This window comes from Oryctolagus cuniculus, chromosome 1 (genome assembly GCF_964237555.1).
Source record: "Oryctolagus cuniculus chromosome 1, mOryCun1.1, whole genome shotgun sequence".
In the NCBI taxonomy this organism is placed as follows: domain Eukaryota; kingdom Metazoa; phylum Chordata; class Mammalia; order Lagomorpha; family Leporidae; genus Oryctolagus; species Oryctolagus cuniculus.
The window spans coordinates 100,427,754-100,440,460 of NC_091432.1; the positions used below are offsets into that span (position 1 = coordinate 100,427,754).

Below are 12,707 nucleotides of genomic sequence, written 5' to 3' on the forward strand. Positions count from 1 at the left end.
AAGCACCATGGCAATTGCTGGGGGTTAGGGAAGACTGGTGAAGACTTAATCTATAAACAGACTGACCTTCTAGGCAGGGCTTCTTGGGGTTAGCACCTTTGTATGGCCACTGTGATTAAGAGTTATCAGTTTTATAAGTTCAGAAAGTCCATTTTTGTCAGGATATCTGAATTCATTAGACTCTGACACAGATTTTTTTGTAATCTGTCGTGTTAAATATTGGGAAAATAACATTAGTTTGTGGACTTGTGCATTGTAATAAGGAATATATCTAACACCATAATTCAGAACATTAGCTTCATTAGCAGCGCAAGAAAGGAAGGTAAATTGGAGGAATGTTTATTTTAGGTCATGATAAAACCTGCTCAATATTTTTTCTGCCTTAGAGAATACCTAGAATACTTGTATCTGCTAGAGTCCCCTCTACTCTGTGAGGATACACACTTGGCTTCCTGAGTTTGTATGTAGACATGTGAAAAAGAACAAAGAATAGCATCACAGACCCTTCTGTACTCTTGAACCTGTCACTAAGCCCTAGCTACTAACATATTGTGATTTTTGTCTCCAAAGTAGGGAACCTCTAAAATGTATAGGTTGGCTTTTGTTTCAGTCCACAGAGTGTGGTGATTAGTGTCCAGTTCAAGGCTCTGAGGCCCTGATTGAATGCATGGGACCAATTCCAATTTTTAAGTTAGTTCTGGCTGACTGGATAGGAAATTAACACTTTGGATAGTCACTTGATATTTTTTCAAGGTCTGAAAATACTGGGTGTGATTAAGAGTATAGAATTCTGAGCTCTTTAGGCCTTCACCAAAGCTTTTTATTTAGCCTCAAAATTTGGAAATACTACAGAAATGCAAGGGAGAAGTTATGTTTCTGAGAGTATTTAAATTGCTATGATGAAGTGCCACATGCAGATGGCTTTTATAGTTTTGGTACACAGACTGCTGAGAGTGACATGTCTGTAATCAAAAAAAAAAACTGTTTTCAGGATCTGAAACATGAAGCTGAGAGAATCAACAACATAAATATACTTGTTTGCACACCAGGTCGGCTTCTTCAACACATGGATGAAACAATATGTTTTCACGCCACCAATCTCCAAATGTTAGGTGAGTCTAATACATTTCTAATGAAAAATGTGTAATTAATACACAGTTATTCTTAAGTGTTGAAATTTAACTGAAATGTGATCCCTGTTAAACATAAGAGTAGGAATAAGAGAGGGAAGAGATATATAATTTGGGACATGCTCAAGCTGACTTGCCCCAAATGGTAGAGCTAGAAACATACCAGGGGACTCCAATTTAATCCCATCAAGGTGGCATGTACCAATGCCATCTCACCAGTCCAAGTGATCAATTTCAGTTCACAATTGATCATAATGAAAGGACTAAGAGTCAAAGGGAGCACATAAGCAAGTCTAGTACCTGCTAACACTAACTGATAGAATAAATAAAGGGGAGAGTGATCCAACATGGGAAGTGAGATACTCAGCGGACTCTTAGAATGGCAGATGTCCTAAATAGCACTCTGGCCTCAGAATCAGCCCTAAAGGCATTCGGATCTGGCTGAAAAGCCCATGAGAGTATTTCAGGCATGGAAAGCCAAGACACTCTGGCAAAAGATCTCTGTGAGTGAGATCTCAGTGGAAAGAACAGGTCTTCAAAGAAGGAGGTACCTTTCTCTGAAGGGAGGAGAGAACCTCCACTTTGACTATGACCTTGTCTAAACAAGATAAGAATCGGAGAATTCAGAGGGCTTCCATAGCCTTGGAAACTCATGACTGGAGCATAGGGTGATTACTGATGCCATAGACAGGAGTGTCAATTGGTAAAGTCAACAACAGGAGTCACTGTGCACTTACTCCTCATGTAGGATCTCTGTCCTTAATGTGCTGTGCATTGAGATTTAATGCTATAACGAGTACTCAAACAATATATTTCACTTTGTGTTTCTATGGGGGTGCAAACTGTTGAAATCTTTACTTAATGCATACTAAACTGATCCTCTGTAAAAAAAAAAAAAAAAAAAAAAAAAAAAGAAAAGAAACTATCAACTCCCAACTTGACTCTCACTGGGATTAAACATGACAATAGGTCTGATCTGATTTCATCATCATTAAAAAAAATCATCTATTATTTTTCACTTTATGTTTCTGTGTGGGAGCAAACTGTTGAAATCCTTACTTAATGTATACTAAGCTGATCTTCTGTATATTAAGATAATCGAAAATGAATCTTGATGTGAATGGAAGGGGAGAGGGAGTGGGAAAGGGGAGGGTTGTGGGTGGGAGGGACGGTATGGGGGGAAGCCATAGTAATCCATTATTCGTACTTTGGAAACGTATATTCATTAAATAAAAGTAAAAAAAAAAAAAAAAAAGCTCAGACTTGGGAGAGAAACCTCATAAATGTTAAAGGCAGAAATGTTATTTGGTAAATGTTCTGATTAAAAACAATTTGAGAAACAGTTTTTTTGAGTGTTGAGCTTTGAACCCAGAAACCACAGGAAGGTAGGCTTTTTTTTGGTATTTTTTTAAAAAGATTTATTTATTTGAAAGAATTATAGATAACAGAAGGAAAGAGAGAGAGAGAGAGAGAGAGACAGACAGACAGACAGACAGATAGATATCTTCCATCCACTGATTCACTCCCCAAATGGCTGCAACTGCTGGGGCTGGGCCAGGCTGAAGCCAGGAGCCCAGAGCTCCATCTGGGTCTCCTACATGGGTGGCAGGAGCTCAAGACGTGGCCCATCTTCCACTGCCTTCCCAGGCTCATTAGGGAGCTGGATCAGAACCAGAACAGGTAGGTCTTAAACTGGTGCTTATATGAAATGTGAACATTGTAGGTGGCAGCTTAACCTGCTGTGTCACAAGACTGGCCCTGTTTTTTTCTTTTTTTTTTTTTTTTTGATTAAAAGAGAAGATACATACATTCATGTATATGAAATTAGGTAATTCATGGGACTGGCGCTGTGGCGTAGCAGGTAAAGCAACTGCTTGCAGTGCCAGCATCCCACATGGGCACCGGTTTGAGTCCTGTCTGCTCCATTTCTGATCCAGCTCTCTTCTATGGCCTGAGAAGCAGTAGAAAATAGCTCAAGTCCTTGGGCCCCTGTACCCACATGGGAGACCCTGAAGTAACTCCTGGCTCCTGGCTTTGAATCAGCACAGCTCTGGCTGTTGTGGCTGTCTGGGGAGTAAACCAGGAGATAGAGGTCCTCTCTCTCTGTGCCTCTGCTTCTCTGTAACTTTGCCTTTCAAATAAATAAATAAATAAATCTTTAAAAGAAAAAAAGAAATTAGGTAATTATTATTAGACATTTGGCACTGTAGAGAGGTTTTAATTTTGTCTAAGTTATTATCTACTTCTGATAACTTGAAAGGTCAAATTGGCATTTAAAAATTTTTTTTAATTTGTGATACTAATACATATTTTCTAACTGTTTTTAGATACTTCAAGATGTATAGAAAAGTTGCAGTTATAATGAGTTGCTATATACCTTTCACTCAATTTCCCCTAGTGTTAGCATCTTATGAAACTATGATACCTTTGTCAAAACTGACATTAATATTGGCATATTATATAATAAATTCTAGGCTTTATTAAAATTTCACCAGTTTTTCTACTATTGTCTTTTTTTTCTGTTTTAGGTACTGATTCATGATACCAGATTACGTTTGGTTTAATGTGTATTTAAATATTTCAATTTGCGTTTTCCTTTTTTAGTTCTTGATGAAGCAGATAGAATCTTGGATATGGGCTTTGCTGATACCATGAATGCTATTATTGAAAATCTTCCCAAGAAACGTCAGACTTTACTTTTCTCAGCAACACAAACAAAATCTGTAAAGGACCTTGCACGCTTGAGTTTGAAAAACCCTGAGTATGTCTGGGTTCATGAAAAAGCAAAATACAGGTATATACTATTTGAATTAAATCAACTATTACTATTTTAAGAACTTAGTATTTTAAACTTATTTTTTGGAAATCAGATACTTTGTATGTTGTTTAGATGTGCAAAGTATGTAAATATGTAAGTTAAAATTACTCATTGTGGAGCTGGTGCTGTGGCAGACATAGTAGGCTAAGCCTCTGCCTGTGGCACTGGCATCCCATGTGGGTGCTGGTTTGTATCCCCGCTGCTCCTCTTCTGATTCAGCTCTTTGCTTGTGGCCTTGGAAAGCAGTCAAAGATGGTTACAAGTACTGGGGCCCTTGTACCTGCTTGGGAGACCCAGAGGAAGATCCTGGCTCCTGGCTTCAGATTGGTCCTGCTCTGGCCACTGGGGACCACTTGGGGAGTGAACTATTGGATGGAGGACTTTTCTTTCTGACTCCCTCTCTCTGTCTAACTCTACCTCTCTTAAAAATAAAATTACTTATTCTGAAGTTTGGTCTGAGGAACAAAAACTTTCTCATGAGATGTTAACAGATTTTTCACTATTTCTTAGCTACTCCCTTCATGTATGAGAGGAGAGGAGATCAGTTCCATGATAAATAGCAAATGTTAAGTTGAAGTTAAAATACTTTTCTCTTAAATCAAGGCTTCTTAGAACCCTTTAATGTTTTCATGGGCAATGTGAATATGAAAGCACTGGGGAGATGAATTTAGTTTACCAAGTGCACCAAAATTATTTGGGTACCAAATCATTCTCCTTGGCATTATTTTACAGAACCAATGTGTTTTGGAATATGTTTAACAAATACATTTATATTTAACAAAATAACTATGTTTAAAAATGGTTTTATTAAAAACTGGAGAGTTGGCCGGTGCTAGGCTAATCCTCCGCCTGTGGTGCTGGCACACCGGGTTCTAGTCCCGGTCGGGGCGCCGGATTCTGTCCTGGTTGCTCCTCTTCCTGTCCAGCTTTCTGCTGTGGCCCAGGAATGCAGTGGAGGATGGCCCAAGTCCTTGGGCCCTGCACTCGCATGGGAGACCAGGAAAAGCACTGGCTCCTGGCTTCGGATCAGCGCAGTGTGCCGGCTGCAGCGGCCATTGGGGGGGTGAACCAAAGGAAAAGGAAGACCTTTTTCTCTGTCTCTCTCTTTCTCTCTCTCTCACTGTCCACTCTGCCTGTCAAAAAAACAAAACAAAACTGGAGAGTAAAGTGTGTGTGAGAAAGAGCGAGAGAAGTGCTAATGGTTGGGGACATGTGTTTTAAGTTACATTTGGATATGGCAACTGGAAGTTGGCATGATTCATGTTTGGTGTGAATCATTGCAGACAGTGGAGATGCTTGACCTGCAGAAGAAATGTTTTTTGTGAGAATAAGTTGGGTTCTATGTTAAGGATACCAGTATGGTGTCATTACTTCAATCTTTTTTCACTTTTTCTTGATATGACATTTTAGTCTAAAAAGAAATAGGTTGGATTATCCTGTTGGAAAATCCTTAAATACAGGAAATCCATTATTTGGACTCACCTTGACCTTGTTCAGTAGATTTCTAAGATTAAAAATTAGCCTGAGAAGAGACCAAACTCTATCTTTGCAGGTGATCTTAATGGGTAAACTTTGGAGAATCTGAGTACTGGTAGCCTTGGCTATCAAGTATTGGGAATGGAATGGCATGAGTTACTTGATGTGTAGTTTCTTTGTTAGCTTACTGTTGAGTAGACATGAATCTCATAAAGTTGTGTTGATAGTTACTTGTCATAAAAATTTCAATTAGCTGGATAATGTAAAGACTAGACAATCTGAGTCAGAATTAGATAATTGTACATATTATCTCTATCTCCAGTTTCTATAGATGATAACATTGGCTTTTATCTGAAGATAACTGAGACATATTAAAAACTGAATGCTAAGAGTTTGATTTTATTTTATAAGTGATTTTTGAAACATAGTTAGTATTTATAAAAACACGGGTTTTGGAAGAAGTTTGAGAATGCAGATACATAGTGGCATAGTTTACAAAGCTACAGGTTATGTGGTGATGAATGTAGTACTCTGTAATTCCATGGGAACCAGAACATTATAAAAAGTAGGTGTTGTTAGTGATTCTGTCTAATGTCACTATTGACTTTTTCCCTTGAATGTCTTACTAATTCAGTTAATATAACATGAGAGGTTATAATTAAGGATATTTTAGGGCATCATATTATAATATCTGCTCTCAAATTATGAAGGATATGAAAATTAAAAAGAACTTAGATATTTCTGAAGTTGTATGTCAAAGTGTGCTTAGAAAACATGCTGTCTGGGCCACCAGCATATTGGGGTAACAGGTTAAGGCAGTTCAAGTCCCAGCTGATCCACATCCAATCCTAACTAATGCACCTGGAAAAGCAGCAGAAGATGGCCAAGTTGTTGGGCCCCTTCACCCTCCTGGGAGACGGGATGAACTCCAGGCTCCTGGCTTCAGCCTGGTCGAGACATGGCTGTTGGCGGCCATTTGGGGAGTGAACCAGTGGATGGAAGATGACTCTCTCTCTCTTTCTCTCTCTCTCTCTCTCTGTAATTCTGCCTTTCAAATAAATAACTCTTAGAAAAAGTGTAACTTTTTTTTTGAATCTCTGTAGACAAATGGTGCTTCTAATGATTTGATTTCTTTTTTTGGATTTTTATCTATTTTTAAATGAGTTATTTATGTGAAAGGCACAGTGACAGGGGAGGGGATACACACACACACACACAAGAAGGGAAGGGGAGAGAGAACGAAAGAGCTATTAAGATAACAGATCTTCCATCTGCTGGTCACTCCCCAAATGGCCTTAATGGTTGGGATTTGGCTAGGTGGAAGCCAAGAACTCCATCTGGGTTTCCCATGTGGGTGGCAGGGGTCCATGCACTTGGCCATCTTTTGCTGCTTTCCCAGGCACATTAGCAGGAAGGTAGGTTTGAAGTAGAGCAGCTGAGACTTAAACTGACATTCTGATATGGAATTCAGGCATCACAAGCAGTGGCTTACACTGTGCCACAGTGCTGGCTCGTATCTATGTATTTGAGAGGCTGAGTGATAGAAAGAGCTCTCATCTGCTGTTTCACTTCCCAAATGCCTACAGGAACTGAGGCTGGGCTAGGCTGAAACTAGGAGCTGGGAATTTAGTTCAGGTTTCTCATGTGGGTGGCAGGAATTTAATTACTTGAGCCATCCCTGCTGTTTCCCAGGGTCTGCGTTAACACAAAGCTGTAGTCACGAGCCAGAGGTGGGTATTGATTGAACCCAGGTACTCTCATGACGGACATGGACACCTTAGTCTTCATCTCTTGACCAAATGCCTTTCCCTGATTCTTTTATTTTTAAGTGCAAATAGTTGCCTTTGTGTCACAATAATTTGCTTTGTTTTCCAGTGACTAAAAAAGTTGAATTTTGTGGTGAATTATGAAAAATTCCGAATTTGAGGGAAACATTTGATCTTGCTGCTTGGTACACAGAAATTTAGTATTACATTTCCTATTAGTTTGAAATAGTCATAAAATGTTTTTAATCTTTACTAATACTTTTTGCCTTATAGTCTAGTTTGTCTACCCAACACATCTACCTTCTTCTGGTTAGAGTTTTCATGGTGAATCTTTTCCCATCCTTATATTCTGTACATTGTTTACATGTACATTTTTAGTTTTGTCTTTGTAAGTAGCCTATTTTCATTATTTAGGTTCTTTACATCTCCCTGTCATTGTGTCTTCACTTTAATGTATTTTTATTCCACACATTTTAAACTACATTGTCCACTATTATTTGAAACAGTGCTTAGACTTACTGAGATGTTCTTCTCAAATGGGAGCATGATAATGCAAGAATTTTCCTTTGTTTAAAGAATTTTTTTAGACCATATTTGTAGTGAAACTCTTTTCACTTTGCTGAAAGTTTCTTTATTTGATCTTCATTTTGGTTTAAAGGTCGTCTTGGCAGTTTTTCTTCCCCCTCTCTTCAAAGGTATCTATGTACTGTACTCTAGGATCCATTATTCTATTAAAATCAGACAGCTTTCTTGTTCCTTTGAAGATTACATTTTTAAAGATTGTTTTCTTGTCTTTGTTTTTTAGCAAAACATTGAATGTTTTCTCTCTTTCTGGCAGGCAAATGATACTTGAGCAGGTCACTCTATGTTCTAGCCTGTAATTAGTCTCTAGGGGCTATTTTGTTTCTGATTTGTCATTGGTCTTAAGATACATCCTTCATTCAGGGCATAACCTTTCAATGGGTCTCAGCTGCCAAACTGCGATATTTCCCAGAACCCCTCTACATAAGCATCCTGTAAACTTTGTAGCCTTGTGAGACTGCCAGTCTTTGCTCAGTTCCATAACTGTTTGGTTACTGCTTTTTGCTTGTTTTCCCTTATTCTGTCCTGGGTATGTTATGTTTTGGAATTGGCATACTCCCCAAGGGTAAATAGGATAAAAAATTTTAGATTCAGTTTTCCTTCTTGCCAGGATCTGGGGCCAACATGTTTGTGCTTAAGGTTGCCACTTTGTCTCTCTCCAGTCTTGGAATCTGAAAATGCTTTATGAGGTGGGTGGGTGGAGGCAGGAAAAGGGAGATTAATATGGGGCTAGCTTAAAGGTATTTATTTTTCTGCTTTAGCACCTCAAGTATAGATACCTTTGACCTTTTGTTGTCTTTTATGTTTTTTTAGAACAGATTTATTTATTTGAAAGAGAGAAGGAGAGACAGAGATATCTTCCATCTGTTGGTTCATTTCCCAAATGGCTGCAACAGCTGGGGCTGGGCCAGGTCAAAGCCAGGAGCTTCATCTGGGTCTCTCATGTGGGTTGGGCCATCCTCTGCTGCTTTCCCTGGCTCATTATAAAGGAACTGGGTGGGAAGTGGAACAGCCAGTACTTGAAGAGGCACTCATGGAATTCCTGGCCTGCAGGTAGAGGCTTAACCTGCTGTGCCCTTTTTATTTTCTTTTCTAAAATTAGGATTTTTTTTGAGAGTTCTTTGTATTTTTGGAGGACAGTCCTATATCAGATGTCTCTTCACTTTTTTTTTTTTTTTTTAACTATGTGGCTTATCTTCCAATTCTTGACAGTATCTTTCACAGGTAAGTTGGACTTCATTATAGTTAAAATTTTCTTACAGGTTCTTTTATAGATTATGAATCTGATGTTATATCTGAAACTAATTGACTACTAATTTTTAATTATGTGCCACCCTTCCCCCAACATGTTGCCTTCCTCATGCTTTTTCTTAACACATATGCCCATGTGTATGTATGTACACACACACACACACATGTGACTGCCCGTGTGTATGGATGAATATACATACCTCCCTGGATAAAGGGTACCCAACTATGTACTATTCTGTTACTTCTTTCTTAACAGTACACCCTAGAGATTACTCCACAATAATGTTGGAATAGATTATTTATTCATATTTTTTTTTCCCTTAACAATTGTGTGATACTTTATTGTATGGATGTGCAATTGTGATTATCTGGAATGATGGGCATTTGGATTGATGTTCTGATTTTTTCTTTATAAATGATGCTTTTTTTTTTTAAACCAGAGTATTTTGGAAATAGAATCTTAAAAATGGGTTTATTCAAAGAGTGAATGTGTACATGCTTCCCTCTAACATTTTGATGAGTTTCACCCATGCAGTAAATTGAAAGACTTAAATGCCTTACATCTGCCACTTTTAGGTAGCATTCACTTACTAGTCGTTTGTCTATTCCTCTAAATGCATATTAACCCATCTTAATTTTTGATGCATTTCGACGTATGTAGATATCTACATGCATCTCCTTATACATATCACTAATGAGAGTTGAAATTTGGTATAGAGTTTATTTTTTTGGTAAAATTTACATACTGAGGCATCTATAAACTTTAAGCATATATTTGTTGGGTTTTGATGAATGTGTGTATCTGTGTAACTATACCAGACCCTAACAATATGTAGAAAATTTCCATCAGCCCAGCTAGTTCACTCCTGTCCTTTCTTATGTGTATCTTGACCCTGTACTTTTTCAGGTGACCACAGTTTGCATGTCGGTGGCTTTTTTTTTTTTTTTTTTTTTTTAGCATTTAACCTCTAAAGGTTTTTGACTGTATTTTAAAGAGATGCATTGAATTCACTTCTGAAGGGACCGTAGGGAAGTTTTTTTTTTTTTTTCCCCGCAACATAACATATATTTAATGTTCTTCCTCTTTTTAATTCTATAAGCACTCCTGCCACTTTGGAACAGAACTATATAGTGTGTGAGCTGCAGCAAAAAATAAGTGTGTTATATTCCTTTTTGAGAAGCCATCTGAAGAAGAAGAGTATTGTGTTTTTCTCCAGTTGCAAAGAGGTACTGTGACCTTTTCTTTCTAAGCTATTTTGTGTTGAATTATCCTTGAAATAGCAAGTTCCAGTTAGACTAATAATTGTATGAGATCTATTTTTTAAAAGATTTATGTATTTATTTATTTGAAAGGTAGAGTTACAGAGAGGCAGAGGCAGAGAGAGAGATCTTCCATCCATTGGTTCATTCCCCAAATGGCTCAATTGCCAGAGCTAGGCTGATCTGAAGCCAGGAGCCAGGAATTTCTTCCAGGTCTCCCATGGGGGTTCAGGAGCCCACGGTCTTGGGCCATCTTCCTCTGCTTTCTCAGGCCATAGCAGAGAGCTAGATTGGAAGTGGAGCAGCCAGGTCTTAAACTGGTGCCCATATGGGATGTGGACACTGCAGGTGGTGGCTTTACCCACTACACCTCCACGCTGGCCCCTGAAGCACTTCTTTACACTTTTGTGATTCTGCACTGTTTAACCTGTTCTCTCTGACCCTACTTTCTGAGTGCTCTATTTTAATCCTTTTTGTTGGTTTTTCCTCTGCTTGTCCACTGCAGTTTGGAGTAACTCAGGCTTTTGTGCTCGCTCTTTTTTCCATTTGCACTTTTCTTTATAGGTAACCTTATTTCATCCCTTTAAATTCCACCTGTGTACTAACAGCTGCCAAATCTACATCTCAAACCCTGACTTCTTTCTTGAGTTCCCACCTTGGTATTGCCTTTTCTACTTGTATTTCCAATTGGATGTCTAGAAGGCATTTCAAATTTAATACAGGAAAAACAATTCTTCATAGACCTGCTTTCCGTAACTCCTGCCTACCTCAGTAAATGACCAAATCCTGATTCTTGTCTGTTTTCATCCCATATTCAGTTTGTTGATAACTCATTAATTCTGTGACTGTTTACCACTGCCCATGCTACAGCGTAGCCTGAACTATGCTTAATTTTGTCTTAACCTCTTTTTTTGTTTCCCCCTTCCCTCACTTTATTTCCTGTAGGTTTTTCTCCCTGATAGGCAAAAAGATCAGCCTAGCTCTCCTCGGTATCCATTTATGAGCTTATATACTAAAGAGAAATTGAGGACAATGGGTTCCTTCTAGTCTATACATTGAGATATACGTAACAGTAAAATTTCACTTATATCTAAGTTACTTATCAAGTCCTGACATTTCTTGTTTTGGTCATTTGTGTACTAACTGTAATAATTGGTCTGTGTGAGAAGTTAATACAGTCCGACCACAAGAAATTAAAGTTAAAAAAACAAAAACTGAAAAGCAGGAAGTGGGACACATGGTTGCCTTGCATAAAATCCTCCAATAACTTTTTGTGTAAGTTAGAATTAAATTTAAACCCCATAGGAAAAAGAACTTACATGACTTTACTCCACATAGGTCTTGTACCTCAGCTGGTTTATTAAATAGCAGGAATTTAAGGTCATTGTTAATTTGTTGATTCAAGAGATGTAGAGTGCAGAAAGATTTCAAGAACTCAATTTAAACTTTCTGAGTTTTTATAAGCCGTGTTTCTTTTTTTTTTTCTTTAAAGGTTAGTCTTTTTTTTTTTTTTTTTTTTTTTTTCAAGATTTTACTTATTTGTTTGAGAGGTAGAGTTACACACAGAGACCCAGGTCTTCCACCTGCTGCTTCACTCCCCAAATGGTCGTGAAGCCCGGAGCTGAGCCAATCCAAAGCTAGGAGCCAGGAGCCAGGAGCCAGGAGCTTCTTCCAGGCCTCCTACATGGGTACAGGGGACCAAGCACTTGGACCATCTACTACTGCTTTCCCAGGCCATATTTGAGAGCTGGATTGGAAGAGGAGCAGCCAGGACTAGAACCGGTATCCATATGAGATGCCAGCACCGCAGGTGGAGGCTTGGCCGGCCCACTATGCCACAGCGCTGGCTCCTATAAACCCTATTTCTGAAGTTGATTTTTCTCAGAATGCATCTGGGGTCTGCAGGTTCTCCTTTTCCATCTCTCTTCATGGCGGACTGTTTTTATCGTTACAAAAGAAAGGTATTGGTTCCTTTATCCTTAAACTTACTGGTATATTGTACCAGAATCAAGAGAGCCTCCCTGACATTAGAGTATTGCTTTTGAGAAAGTTAGGGCCTCCAGTGAGTGTTACTTTGCGCTTGGGGTGGTTTTCCATTTTTAACTTGAAGGGAGACTTTAATGGGATTATTGGCTGATTATTTAATTTTTAATGATTTTTTTGATAGTTAATTTTTTGGGGGGCATGTTTTGGAAGTATTCAGAGTTAAGCTTTTTTAAGTCCCTTTGCTGTATTTATGTGAACAGATTCTCTTAATACCTCATGTTAGAAAGAGAAAACAGGAATAAATGAACTGTGCCTCAGTCCTTCAGTCCTTAGTATGGTTTTATAAGTGCATGAACTAAAGAGAAAATGAAAACAATCAGTTCCTTCTAGTACAATACATTGAGATGCATTTAACAATTACAATTGACTCATGTCTAA

General features: G+C 38.3%; 1 protein-coding gene across 2 annotated transcripts in view; it reads left to right on the forward strand.

The window, feature by feature from the left end:
* The window catches only part of DDX10 (DEAD-box helicase 10), a 407,034-nt gene that overhangs the window by 18,713 nt on the left and 375,614 nt on the right, over positions 1-12,707 (forward strand). For both annotated transcript variants that reach the window (XR_011390521.1, XM_002708478.5), the window contains exons 5-7: positions 992-1,112; positions 3,735-3,924; positions 10,124-10,250. Coding sequence is in view for 1 of the 2 variants with exons in the window: in XM_002708478.5 (XP_002708524.3) it covers positions 992-1,112; positions 3,735-3,924; positions 10,124-10,250 (438 nt within the window). In the remaining variant the exon portion in view is untranslated. The remainder of the gene's footprint in view (positions 1-991; positions 1,113-3,734; positions 3,925-10,123; positions 10,251-12,707) is intronic.